This window comes from Bos grunniens, chromosome 22 (genome assembly GCF_055505025.1).
Source record: "Bos grunniens cultivar Pamir isolate PY7600 chromosome 22, Bosgru_T2T1.0, whole genome shotgun sequence".
Taxonomy (NCBI): Eukaryota; Metazoa; Chordata; class Mammalia; order Artiodactyla; family Bovidae; genus Bos; species Bos grunniens.
In genome coordinates, this window is record NC_141186.1 from 35,427,396 (window position 1) to 35,440,525 (window position 13,130).

Genomic DNA, 13,130 nt, shown 5'->3' on the forward strand with positions numbered 1-13,130 from the left:
GATATGCAGCCTTGTGGTCAGGAAGATGTAGTCACAGCAAGAGGTGAGTTGCTGGTTTCTGCTCTAGGAGCGGAAGTGCCAGGCAGGTGTGCGTCCTGCTGCCTCTTGTCCCCCTGGTCTGCCCGGAACCTTGGGGATGACATTCTGGGGAAGGAGCTCCCAAAGGTAGGGTCTGGGGACCCCCGTGGTACACTTCTCTCTCTTACTTTTGGGCACAGCAGTAAGCAGTGCACCTGGGGATGTCAAGGTGGAGGTGCCCGCCTTCCACACACCCACCCGCCACCACCTCCACCACTTCTGACAGCAGGCTTCCTGCCTTCCTCCTGAGCCAGTCCGGCAGTGTGGCAGCAGCCCCCGAGCCAGCCGTCCCTACTGTCGGTGCTTCTCACGGGGACCACATGCTTGGCTCCCATACTCTAGGACAGAAGAGCCACGACCTCCACGGTTCTCAGGTTCCTGGTCCCTGACCGTTCTGTTCCCGTAGAGCTCCCTGAAATTGCACTTTCTGCCCCCTTCCTCTGGCCCGCTATGGGGCATCGTCTTTCCTGGTGACTACGAGCTGAGGTAGGACCTGGGACATGCTGGGCCCAGTCTCTGGCCTGTGGCCCTGGCAGGTGGGTCCTGGGACATGCTGGGTCCAGTCTCTGGCCTTTGGCCCTGGCAGGTGGGTCCTGGGCTGCAGTACTCAGGACCCATTTCTGAGAGCCACCATCACGTTTTTGCTCAGGCTCCCACTCAGACAATCGTCAAGTACCAGTGGGAATCATGGAAACACTTGGCAGAAGATCAAAATTTCAAGCTCTGTGGGAATCTCCCACTCCTTTTTAATACAATGGAAATGTAACCACTTCACACCCACTAGGAGCTAGAATCCAAGTCAGACACCAACAAGGGTTGGTGAGAATGGGGAGAACCCCAAAGCCGCCTACGCGTCCGGTGGGAATGCAATATGGTGTAGCTGTTTGGAAAAACAGCTTGTCAAACAGTTCAACACAGATACTATATGAACCACCAATTCCACTCCTGGGTAAGTTCCAAAGAGAAACAGAATGTATGCCCATAGCAAAGCTTGTACATGAATGTTCATAGCACTATTATTCATGCTAGCCAAAAAGTGGAAACCCACATGCCTATGTGGATAAATAAAATGTGGTATAAGCATACAATTAGGAGTATTATTAGGTCATGAAAAGCAATCTGAGTGAAACAAGTCAGTCACAAAAGACGGTATATGATTCCATTCATGTGAAATCTCCAGACTAGGAAAACCTCTAGAGGTAGAAAGTAGATTAGTTGGTTTCCTAGGGCTGGGGAGGGCTGGAGGGAGAAGGGATGATAGCTAAAAGATGCAAAGTTTCTTTCTGAGCTGATGAAAATGTTCTTAAAATGGACCGTGATGCGGGTTGCATGTACCTGTGAACATACCGAAACCATCAATTGTCCACTTTAAACAGGCAGATGGTATTGTAAGAAAGTTGTATTTCACTAAAGCTATTTTTTAAAAGAGGAGTATAATTTACATATAAAATTTACCCCTCTAAATAACGTACAAGTCAATGGTGTTTAAAATATGGAATAGTCATGTAAGCCTCATTACTAATTTCACATTTTCATGACCCATAAAGAAACCCCAAACACGTTCGCCACCACCCCTGTGCATCAGGTCTCTAGGATTACCTCTTCTGCATGTTTTGTGTAACTGGAATCCTATATATAGTCATCTGTGACTAGCCTTTTTCACTTAGTGTAGTTTTTTTGTCTTCCTCCCCCCGCCCCGCCCCACCATGTATCAGTCCTTCATTATTTTTTAAGTGGCTGAACAAATATTCTAGTGCATGGCTATCCATTTAGCCATTCATCAGGTTGCTTTCTACTTTTTGTTTACTATAAATAACGCTGCTGTGAAAATTCATGTACGAGTTTTTATGTAAAATCTCTTGGGTTTATACCGGGAATGGAACTGCTGGGTCATGTGGGAGCTGCCAAACTGCTTCCCGAAGTGGCTGCACCACTTCACACGCACCCAAGCAACGCATGAGGAGTCTCGCTTCCCTTTCTCAACGCTTGCTGTTCAGTCACAAAGCTGTGTCCGAGTCTTTGTGACCCCACAGACTGCAGCACGCCAGGCTCCCCTGTCCAGCACTTGTCACTGCCTTTTCAGTTTTACTAGTCGAAGTGGAATCGCCCTGTTGTTTTCATTTGCATCCCCTAATGAGGTTGAGCTTGTTTGCATATGCGTATCATCGGACCTATATGTATGTCTGCTTTAGAAAACTGGCTACTCACATCTTCTGCCCATGTTTTAATTGGTCATTTGTCTTTTCAGTGTTGAGTTATAAGAGTTCGTTATGTATTATGGATACTAAATCCTCAGCAGGATTAAGATACGCCAGTATTTTCTACCATTCTGTGGGCTAGTTAGGTTTTTAAATTTTGATTGTCTAATTTTTTCGTTTATCGTTTGTATTTTGATGTCATTATCTAAGAAGCTATTACCACAGACAAGGTCACAAAGATTTACGCCTGTATTTTCCTTTGAGAGTTTCACAATTTTATTAGCTTGTACATAGTCCTCCAATTTTGGTCTTGTTGCTTTTCACTATTACGGCTCCCTCCGATGTCCCCATAATCTTGTCAGTTTATGCAATAGAGACAGCTGGGATTTTGAAACAGGGATTGCATTGAGCCTCTAGATTAATTTCGGGAGTACTGCCATCTTCAGTCTTCGCGGTCTATGGACATATATGTGTTGGGGATGTGCTATCACTTCCTGTTTGATCTTCGATGCGGGTCACAGGGAAGAAATCTGCACTCTCTCAGGTCCTTCCTGGGCACAGGCCTAGTCCTGCACATGCAGGTAGCCTTCTAGGTCCTCAGAGATGTCCCGAGCCTCTTCAGAGCCCACTGGTGACATTTCACTCACCCGGTTTCCTTTGCAATCTCCTGGCCACCCCTCTTAATGGTTCCAACTAATACTCCTGCCTCAGCACTGACTGCTGGTTATTTTTACCACATGCCCCGGGGCCAGGGCTCCCCTTGCTGAGCAGACGGTACCAGGCCAAGTAAATGCAGCTTCTGTGGGCGTGCCCAGCCCATCCTGCTCGCCTCACTAGTTACTAGGCTTGTGGGGTTTTAATGCTGCCATAGAGCTGGGGAGAGAGGAGTGGGACCTCAGGTAAGTTATGCCAGAAAGGTCACTTTTCTTCAAGTGTTTTCTTGAAGCAGCACTCCATGGGTTGTTACCAGTTTCCTAAGATTCCAAAAAAGCTGATGGTGATCATTTTTGCTAATGGTCTCACTGCTTTAATAGAGGTGCACATTTTCACAAGCCATTATTCTGGTGTTCTGGTGGTGGCGGTTTAGTCTCTAAGTCTAAGTTTAGTCTCTAAGTTGCGACCCCATGGACTGTAGCCCGGGCTCCTTTATCCATGGGATTCTCCAGGCAAGAATACTGGAGTGGGCAGCCATCCCTTTCTCCAGGGGATCTCCCGACCCAGGGATCAAAACCCGGGTCTCCAGCATTGCAGGCAGATTCTTTACCAACTGAGCTACGAGGGAAGTAAGTGATGTTCTGGAGATACTTCATACCCTGCTCCCTTTGGAGTAAAGTTTGAAGGGTGGGGGTGCTCTGCATTCACAGTGGTTCATGGTGCTCTGTGAGTTTTCTCTGACCATGAGTGAGTAAAGCTGTAGCCTTAGGGAAGTTGAGGGCTGTTTGATAACTGAGCACTGGTGGATGTGCCTGTAATCAAGGGGTGTGATCATGGAGGGATCACTGTTCATGGAGCTGTTACTGGATCACCACAGTGCACGTCCCTGACAGTGTTTGGTAGAGCTGAGGGTGCTCAGGGAGCCCCTGAGGTCTGACTTTCTTGTTCATGAGAACCACAGCTGGTCCCCATGTCCTGAAGGGGTCACAGTGCCTTACAGCTGGCTCTTCTCACCGCAGATGACTTGCCAAAGCCCCAGATCATCACCCAGCCAGAGACCATCACAGCCGTGGTGGGCAAGGACGTCCGCTTCACCTGCTCGGCTGCCAGCAGCAGCAGCTCCCCGATGACGTTCGCCTGGAAGAAGGACAACGAGGCGCTGGCCAACGCTGACATGGAGAACTTCGCCCATGTGCGCGCACAGGACGGGGAGGTGATGGAGTACACCACCGTCCTGCACCTGCGCCGCCTCAGCTTCGAGCACGAGGGCCGCTACCAGTGCGTCATCACCAACCACTTCGGCTCCTCCTACTCACACAAGGCCAAGCTCACCGTGCACGGTACGCCGCCTTCCTCCTGGGGGTCCGGCTCCTGCAGAGCCACGCTCGGGGCTGCTCTGCCATCTGGAAATGACCAGGATGGGAGGTGTCATTCTGTCATACACTGTGGCCTGGCGTGGGCTCAGGAGTAGCAGATTGTAGGGTTTATTCTTAGTGGAGTCTTTTGGAGTGATTTTTTTTTTTAATGCAGTTATTACGTAAAGTAGGCTTCCCTTGTGGTGCAGCTGGTAAAGAGTCCACCTGCAATGCACAAGACCTGGGTTCAATCCCTGGGTCGGGAAGATCCCCTGGAGAAGGGAAAGGCTACCCACTCCCAGTATTCTGGCCTGGAGAATGCCATGGACTGTATAGTCCATGGAGTCACGAAGAGTCAGACACGGCTGAGCAACTTTCACTTCACTGTCATTAAAGTACATTGTAGGTAGGGCCAACTGTTGTATTTTCTTTTTTTCCCCCCACTTATTATCGTCCTCAGCCCAAGATGCCTGGCAGCCAGATTCCAAGTGCACCCCAATCCTGGGGAAGCCGCTGCCCTCCAAGGAGATGACCCAGCATTGGGGCTGGTGGCCAGCCCGGGCGGGGCCCAGCCAGTGAGCTGTAGGCCAGTGAGCTGGGAGCAGAACGGTCTTGCGGGTGTCTGACAAGGATTTTTTACTCGGCAGCCAGCTCTAGAGCCTGTCAAGATGGCTGTCCTCAGGGCTGCTGTTTGTTGTAGTGAGTTTTGGGTAGAAAGAGAGGTAGATAGCTTGAGCAGTTAATAGCACCCTGCCCTGCAACATAGCAAGATTCTCCTGATTTATTAAATCTACAGTTAAATGGTTCCAGCACCAAGGTTCCTGAATCGGTTTTCTTCAGGATGGAAGAGCCATCCTCTTGCCTTCTCCAGGGTGAAGGCATGTCACGTTCCCTGCTACAGCACCTGGCAGGAGCAGATGTTCTTGTTTTTCAGGCTCCCTCAGGGTGACCAAACCAGGCAGGCAGGCATCAGGCCCTGGCACTTATGGGGTATCCCTATACAGACTGGTCACCACAGGACAGACAGTAGGACATTTCAGGGGAGCCTTCCATTGAAGGGGTTCAAGCCAACCTCGTGTGCGTGGTGAGAGGAGGTGCCAACTGCTGCCCGTGCAGCAGGAGCGGTCAGCGGCGCTCAGAAAGCCCTGCTCCTGGTTCCAGTGGGGGTGGGGGCAGTCCTAGGTGGACGCTGCACGAAGGGCGGTGAGTGGCAAGCTGACACTCAGGAGTGGGGGAGTCACTCCGACAGAAGCCGCTCCTGGCCTCTGCACCCAGCGTTCCACAGACGACTCTGTCTGCCCTGCAGTGTTCCCTTCCTTCACCAAAATGCCCCACGACATCGCCATCCGGACTGGCACCACGGCCCGCCTCGAATGTGCCGCCACCGGCCACCCCAACCCCCAGATCGCCTGGCAGAAGGACGGAGGCACGGACTTCCCCGCCGCTCGGGAGCGCCGCATGCACGTCATGCCGGACGATGACGTGTTCTTCATCACGGATGTGAAGATAGGCGACATGGGGGTCTACAGCTGTACTGCCCAGAACTCGGCTGGCTCCGTTTCGGCCAATGCCACCCTGACTGTCCTAGGTTGGTACGCTGAGTACGTGTGTGTGTGTGAGGGATTTTCTTACACATCAATGGGGACCCAGAGGCAGGGTTCTCAGACTGTCCCACGAAGCCTGGGGTAGGGGAGTGCAAGAGGCGGTTTTTACTTAAAGCAAAACAAGTGGTTCCCGCTCTTAAGAAAAAAGCCATCGAATTAAGAGTCTCCACAGGGCTTAGGTTTAAGACACTCTGAAGAACTGCCCTCTCCTCAGGCAGGCAGGGTGGGTCAGGAGGGACAGACGTGGGCCTGTCACCAGGCGTTGTGAGAACCACGGGGGTTCTGTGGCTTGAGGTCAGTTCATCCCCAGACAGCACGGCTTGGTCCCTCTGGTAGAAAACCTAGACACCCTGATAAAAGCTCCAGATGGCACTGCACGATGCGTTGGACTGTCCTTGTTTCAGGAGACAGACCTAGAACAGCCGAGGCCCACAGAAGCGGTGACCCCCCCCTTTCTTGCAGAGACCCCGTCCCTGGTGGTGCCGCTGGAGGACCGCGTGGTGTCCGTGGGAGAAACGGTGGCCCTGCAGTGCAAGGCGGCCGGCAGCCCTCTGCCCCGCATCACCTGGCTCAAGGGGGACCGGCCCCTGAGCCTCACCGAACGCCACCACTTCACCCCCGGCAACCAGCTGCTGGTCGTTCAGAACGTGGTGCTGGAGGACGCGGGCCGCTACACCTGCGAGATGTCCAACGCCCTGGGCACGGAGCGCGCGCACAGCCAGCTGAGCGTCCTGCCCACCCCGGGCTGCAGGAAGGACGGCACCACCGTGGGCATCTTCACCATCGCCGTGGTGTGCAGCATCGTGCTCACCTCCCTCGTCTGGGTGTGCATCATCTACCAGACCAGGAAGAAGAGCGAGGAGTACAGCGTCACGAACACAGGTGAGCCGCCGTGGCCGAGGGGACTCACGGGAGGGGAACAGCCAGGATGTTTGGGAAGGAGGCCACAGAATGACACCATTTTCTCTTTTGAGAATAGCACATTTTAATGGGAATACTCTTAATGCAAGTCCATTACAAACTGTGCAGTTTTCTGAGCCATCGGGCTTTGCTGCTGTGTGGTGGGTTGTGGCTGCAGGGATTTCACCAGGCTGTTTTTCTCTTGGGGCATGGTGATGAGAAGGGAGACTGACATCTCTCCCAATAGCTGGGTAAAGTCAGACTAAGCAGGTGCTAGGAGGGCTTCTCCAGGGCACAGATGCTACGCAGTGTCTCTGCACAGCTTTACAGAGGCTGCCCGGTGCCCAAGTCTGCTTGTGTCATCACCACAAAGGGTCAGGACCCCTGGTGGGTGACCATCTTGTCTCCTTGCAGATGAAACCATCGTGCCCCCAGACGTTCCGAGCTACCTCTCTTCTCAGGGGACGCTTTCGGACCGACAGGAGACTATGGTCAGGATGGAAGGTGGCCACCAGGCCAACGGGCATCTGGAGAGCAACGGTAGGGCCTCAGCCCGGGCGCATCCTCTTAAGCACAGGGATCTGGCAGCTCGGGTGACTCAAGTCTACTGGTGGGTCTTTGGGGACTTAACCTGTGCAAGTTCCACAAGGTCTCTGTTGGGTTTACCGTCTCCTAATCTGGATAAGGTAGGACTGCCTGCAGTAAGAGCAGCAGAGGACAAGACTGCTTCAGAGACACACCCCACTCCCATCCCTGGAGCAGGGAGACTGCCCAGGTCTGCTCTTCAGTCTCTCAGAGTAGGAAGTGCCCACAGAAACGGGGGAAGACAGAGCAGTGGTTTGGAGTGAGTTTATCCAAACCAAGAACTGCTCACTGTCATGGCACCCAAGGCCTGCCTGGTGTGAAGGCAGTGTTAGAAAAGGGGCCTCAGCCCAGGAACAAACCCCTGGGAACCTCTTGAATAGTGTCCCTGTGCTGGTCGCCTTGCCCGTTCTTTTCACACAGCATCGTCTGAAGCGCTAAGCCCACCTCAGAGGAAGGGCGTCTAACCGGATGGGAGTCTGTTGCAGGTGTTTGTCCAAGAGATGCAGGCCTCTTTCCCGAGGTGGAAGCTCACGGTGTTATCTGCAGGCAGCCCAAGTTCTGCGTCGGGTTCACCAAGGAGCCCTGGAAAGTGGTGGAGAAGGCTGATGGCCCACCCGGTCCCCAGAAGACAATGGGTATGAGAAGTTTTCCTCAGGAAAAAGTATTTAGCTCTTGAAATCAAAATTTGAGTTGACCTACTCACTACATGAAAGTTGTGGGGGGAGACAAATACTTGATGTCAAACTATCTCAGAATTTGGCAGTCACTCTATAAACAGGAAGTGTGGCCTGCTTCTTTTTAAATTCCAGAATAGGAGGTCTCTTACGTAATACTACGGTGTGTTAAGCATGAGTTTAGATTTTTAAGTGACAAATTGAGGTGCCTTTTCACCAGGGCCACTCTGACACTAGATGTCTGACCCTGCACAACACGTCATGCACACTGGATTTTCCCCTGGGATCAGAGTGTATCAGTTCACACTCTGATTAAGAAATTAATCTGAAGCATTTCAACATAGAAGACCTCTGTTCTTCACAAATAGCTGGGTGCTGGCCACAGTCCTTTTTCCGTGAACGGACTTGGGAGGGGAGGTGTCTACGGAGGTGAGAGCAGGGCTCGGGCCCCACAGAGTAGTCCAGTGAACGGTTCTGTCTCATCCACAGAGCGCGGCGGCCCAGTGGGGTGCGGTGACTGCAGCGCCGATGCGCACGCTTACTCCCAGGAGCCAGCCTGCCGCCTTCAGCCTGGGGACAGCAGACAGCCGGGAACCCCAAGCAGCCAGGAGCCCAGCCTGAGTGAGCACCCGCACTCTGCACTGCATCCAAGCAGGGGGCCCCTCTACCCCAGTAACCACGACAGAACGCGGGCCGCCCTGAAGAGGCCCACGGCGCCTCTCGATGGCAAAGGTAATGGTCTCTCTCTTGAGGGTCACCCTTCAGTGGGGGTGTGGCCGGGCTGACGTGGCCTCTCCTTTCTCCCCTCCTAGGGGCATCCTCTTGGACTCTAGCACGGCTGTGTGAGCCGGACTCCTTAGACCTCCAGCCTTCATCTGTGTTAACTGCAGGCAAGCCTGAGCTCGCAGACGCTGCCTCGGGCTCCCCTGACGTGCCTGGTGAAGGTCAGCACTTGCTTCTTTCCAACGGACACATCCCCCAAGCCTGTGACTCTGGTTCCGAGTCCACCCCCCTGACAGGACAGTCCCCCGGGAGACGGAGCACACCACTGCTGTTTGCACCGAAAAGCTAGGCTTTGTCTACCTCGGCTCTCATGGCGTCTGCAGAAGAGAGGTGGGTGAGGCCGCAAGGGAGCCTGGCTTCGGGCATCACTGATTTGTACATAGTTCTCACCTCCACGTGGAGCGGCAAGAGTCTGAAAGGACTTGCAGTGGAAGCACAGAAATGCAAGAGGCTAGCGTGTACAAAAGGTAGAGGAGTATTTGGTACCCTTGTACATAAGAGTTCTCAGAGATGCCATATATATTATATATATCTTTTACAGAGGCTATTTTAATCTTTAGTGCATGGTTAACAGAAACAAAAATCGTACGATGTTGACAATATTATTTTTCATACCTGGTTGCTGTTTAATTTTGGAGGGGGGGATAGTTCTGGTGCCTTAATGCATGGATGGAGTTCCTTGAACCTACAAACCACATTTGTTCACAGGAGGTTTTGGTGGTGGGTGGAAAGGAGGCGCTCTTGGCTTGGTACAGACCCTGGGATGCTTTACCACCAGAGGCTGTGTCTGCAGTGGAAGCAGCTTCCTGTCGTGGTTGCTTGTGTGTGGACAGCGTTGCGGGGACCTCCCTGTAGAGCTCGGAGGGGCAGACGTCACATTCCTTCATGGTGAAGGTGTTCTCGTAGGTTTCAGTTCTTTCTCTAAGAGGTGGAATATAGGTTGTTAATCCACTACAAGCAATTGGCTCCAACAATTAGGATGCCTTTCTTCCTTCTGTGAGAAAGGCAGATGTGGTCTTGTCAGTATCATTCAATGGTCATTTGAGGCTTTTTAATAAGATAGAGGCTGCTGATGGTGTTGGTACCTGTGGATTTTTCAATAGTGATGTTGTAGTTCTGCCGATATAATTAATATTACATTGGCCTTAGGGGAGGAAAAAACCCGAGTCCTCTCTTTTCAGGGCTCATATGTCTCCACTGAGAATCCAGAGCAGGCCTGGCCATGTCCTTCCCTCGCCCAGATGGCCCTGGGCTTGGACTCTCAGAGATCAGCCCCTCGTCCTGGGTTTTGGGTATTTTTGCACTTTTGAGACCTGTTGCTAACCATCTTGTGAGTGCCAATGTGTATTTCAGGAAAAATTACATTGAAACAAGGTCCTTAAAAAATCTCAGAAAGCCAAGCTCCTTTAGCCAAAAAGCTGAAGGGGGCCGTGCTGATGGAATGGTTACTCACCTTGTTAAATTCCACTGTCAGGTGTCACCACTGCTCCAGGTAAGCACACCTAGAATTCTGTTCTCAACAGTTAGCTGATTGTTACTTCCACAAAGTATGTGAATTTGCTGCTTCTGAGAGGCAATGTGAAAGAGGACGTATTACTTTTATGTACAAAGTTATTTATTTATAGAAATTTTGGTACAATGTACATTGAAAAACATGTAAAATATTGAAGTGTCTAACAAATGGCATTGAAGTGTCTTTAATAAAGGTTCATTTATAACATGTTAAGTGTGTGGTGGGTTGTTTTCTACCTACGTTGTTAACCAGCCGTGCTTCATCCTCTTTAATTCCAGAGACTGCCTTTGTAAGGGAGTCATCCTGCCTTAATTAATTACCCTTTTACTTCTTGAAAAGGAAAAAAATTTTAGTCAAAGCAACTATATACTGTTGCTCCGGGGAAGACATGCCAGCACTAGATTCCTAAGATTTCTCTCTGAATTTTTCTAACACCTGGAGCTTATTATAGTCAAGCTCCAAAATGGTGACCTTCTCACTTCATATCTTCGAGTTCCAGTATAGAGCTTAAAATGCCTAACAGTGAACCTTACTGATTAGGAAGGATGAAACCACCCTGTTTCCAAAGCCAGCCCCAGCCCTTGCTTTGAGTCTGAAATAGTGAGAGAAGTCAGTGACGGCACACCTAGTCACTGAGCTGAGACTGGGTTCTCTCTCACAAGACACCTCTCTGTACAATACAAGTGTGTTTTTATAGGTGAAATCTGATGGTCATGAAGACCAGCAGCTTGGTCACCCAGCAAGGATGCTTGCCGTGCTCCTGTAATTCCTTCTTTTTACACAAAGCTGTAAGCTCATGCAATTGGAATTAACCCAGGGGAAAAACCCACCCACATCCCCAGCCTTTTCCGTAAGTCTCCTTCTAGCCGTTCTTTTAAAATTGTAACCAGCCCTGCCTTTGGCTGACGCTACCATCAGGTGGCAGGAAATGAAAGATCAGATACAGATCAAATGAAGGCTCTGAAAGGGCCCGGACTCAGCATTACCATGCTTATTTATTAAGGGGTTCTGAGAAAAATAACGTTCAAAGTACCACTGTGGACATCATTTTTCTCTCAACTCTGGCAAATGAGCCGATGATGTCACCCCAGCCAGCCTGCAGCACGGAAGACGTGTCCTCCATGTTGTAACCCGAGCGGGACTGGACTCCGCACTGTGTCTTGCTGTTCAGATGGCTGGACAGCTGCTCACTGGAAGGGAAACTCTTCTCACAGCAGGATCCTTTCTTGAAGGCAGGGGCCATCTCTGATTCAGGGGCTCTCTCTGCCAAGTTCCAACAGAAAGCTGCGAGTTTGGTCGTAAACACCAAGGAAGATGAAACCTCCCAGACTGATGGCTGCCATGCGAGGGAAGACACCTGCAAATAATCTGGTGGGAGGCAAGAGGAAAGATTTTTTAAAATTGTGTGTATAAAAAAGGTGGAATTCCAACACCCACAGCTTGCTCAACTTAACACACCACGCTCATTAAACCCCACACAGCACTTTAGATATGTGTGTTTTTCCTTTCAGAATGGCACTTACATTCCCAAGTAGACTTGCTGAAGCTGGAGCCCAGCTGTTTGAGGGCTAAAGTGGCCGAATACCAAACAGAGCTTACTTGTGAGCACCCACCACTAAGTCCAGCAGTTAGTCCAAACTAACTCGATCCCCACAAGAGTTCTGTTAACTTTCACACCATTTCTGTCTTTGAGAGACGATGAAATGGACTTTTTAATAAAGCTGTCAATGAGCTGGCTCCTGGGGAAGGCTGGAGCCCCCCAACACCTTAAACCTGAAGTGGGCCCTAGGTGTTTCGGGAGATTTCCAGTGATTATCCCGTTCCTCCCGGTGACTCACTCGGTCCCATTTTGTCCTTAAATCCCCACAAATGTGACGCCACTTGGGGAATCCAATCTCCATGGATCCCGTTTTCTTTCTCCTCTAATGAAGGGCAAGACAGATGGGTTGTTTCAGCTGGGAGGGGAACAGCACCTCATTATCGGTTTTGTCCCCAGGCACTAGGAAAGGCCAGTCACCATCAAAGTTGCAACTTTGGAATAAGCAAAGAAATGCAAAGTAAAAGAATGATGTTACTGGGGTTGTAAATTGGGCAATCATTGTTTAATACACTCCCAGAGCAACGCACAGTTATTTGTTCAAAGATGGTCATCGTGGTTTCACTGATGAAACAAAAACTGCAAAGAACCCACTCTCGGATTACAGATTCTGGTACAGGAGACAAACCTGGGAGATTCTGCAACTGAAAAATAAGGTCGTCCACAGGACTCACGTGGAAGACAGACAAAAGGGTTCTAAAAGAAGTCCCAAACACGGCTGACATGTCCTCAACTTCCTGAGGAGACTTTCCTCGCCTAGTGTCTGTAATAATTGAGCCTTTTTACCAACAGTATTACTTGCATACGCAGAAAACAAAATTATACAGTCAGAACTAATGAATTCACTACTAAAAATAATTTGGGTCAGATCTAGGGAGGAAAGCTGAAAATACATACATTATGCCAACAGGAGCCTCAGATAGCCCTGACAGTCTGGGAAACCTCCACGCTCAGCTAAAGGGAGACTCATCAAGACCTGGACAGGGAGGAGGCCTCACAAAGGGCAGCCTAGTCCACGGCTGCCCAGCTGCCCCCTGTCAACTGCCAGGAGAGGCCAGCTCCCCGCTCCTCAGACAACCCCACCACGCAGCCCTCAGCACTTCTGAGGAAAAGAGACTCGAGAGGAGTTCTGGGGGTCAGTGGTTTAGTTAGCTGAGAATTTAACTCATCAACTACAATGATACCCCAA

General features: G+C 50.7%; 2 protein-coding genes across 47 annotated transcripts in view; one reads left to right on the forward strand and one right to left on the reverse strand.

Moving 5' to 3' along the window:
• The window catches only part of LRIG1 (leucine rich repeats and immunoglobulin like domains 1), a 115,399-nt gene extending 104,848 nt beyond the window's left edge, over positions 1 to 10,551 (forward strand). For all 3 annotated transcript variants that reach the window (XM_086366922.1, XM_086366923.1, XM_086366924.1), the window contains 7 exons: positions 3,950 to 4,270; positions 5,592 to 5,873; positions 6,352 to 6,771; positions 7,204 to 7,329; positions 7,860 to 8,009; positions 8,538 to 8,780; positions 8,861 to 10,551. In XM_086366922.1, the coding sequence (XP_086223048.1) occupies positions 3,950 to 4,270; positions 5,592 to 5,873; positions 6,352 to 6,771; positions 7,204 to 7,329; positions 7,860 to 8,009; positions 8,538 to 8,780; positions 8,861 to 9,120 (1,802 nt within the window). In that variant the 3' untranslated portion in view covers positions 9,121 to 10,551. The remainder of the gene's footprint in view (positions 1 to 3,949; positions 4,271 to 5,591; positions 5,874 to 6,351; positions 6,772 to 7,203; positions 7,330 to 7,859; positions 8,010 to 8,537; positions 8,781 to 8,860) is intronic.
• The window catches only part of SLC25A26 (solute carrier family 25 member 26), a 147,459-nt gene continuing 143,678 nt past the window's right edge, over positions 9,350 to 13,130 (reverse strand). For 26 of the 44 annotated variants that reach the window (XR_015151345.1, XR_015151343.1, XR_015151342.1 and 23 more), the window contains one exon: positions 11,321 to 11,712. Coding sequence is in view for 31 of the 44 variants with exons in the window: in XM_086366946.1 (XP_086223072.1) it covers positions 11,512 to 11,712 (201 nt within the window). In the remaining 13 variants the exon portion in view is untranslated. Of the gene's footprint in view, positions 10,398 to 11,320; positions 11,713 to 13,130 lie in introns of those variants that run through there. The other 18 variants (XR_015151347.1, XR_015151338.1, XR_015151335.1 and 15 more) reach the window with 3 other exon arrangements.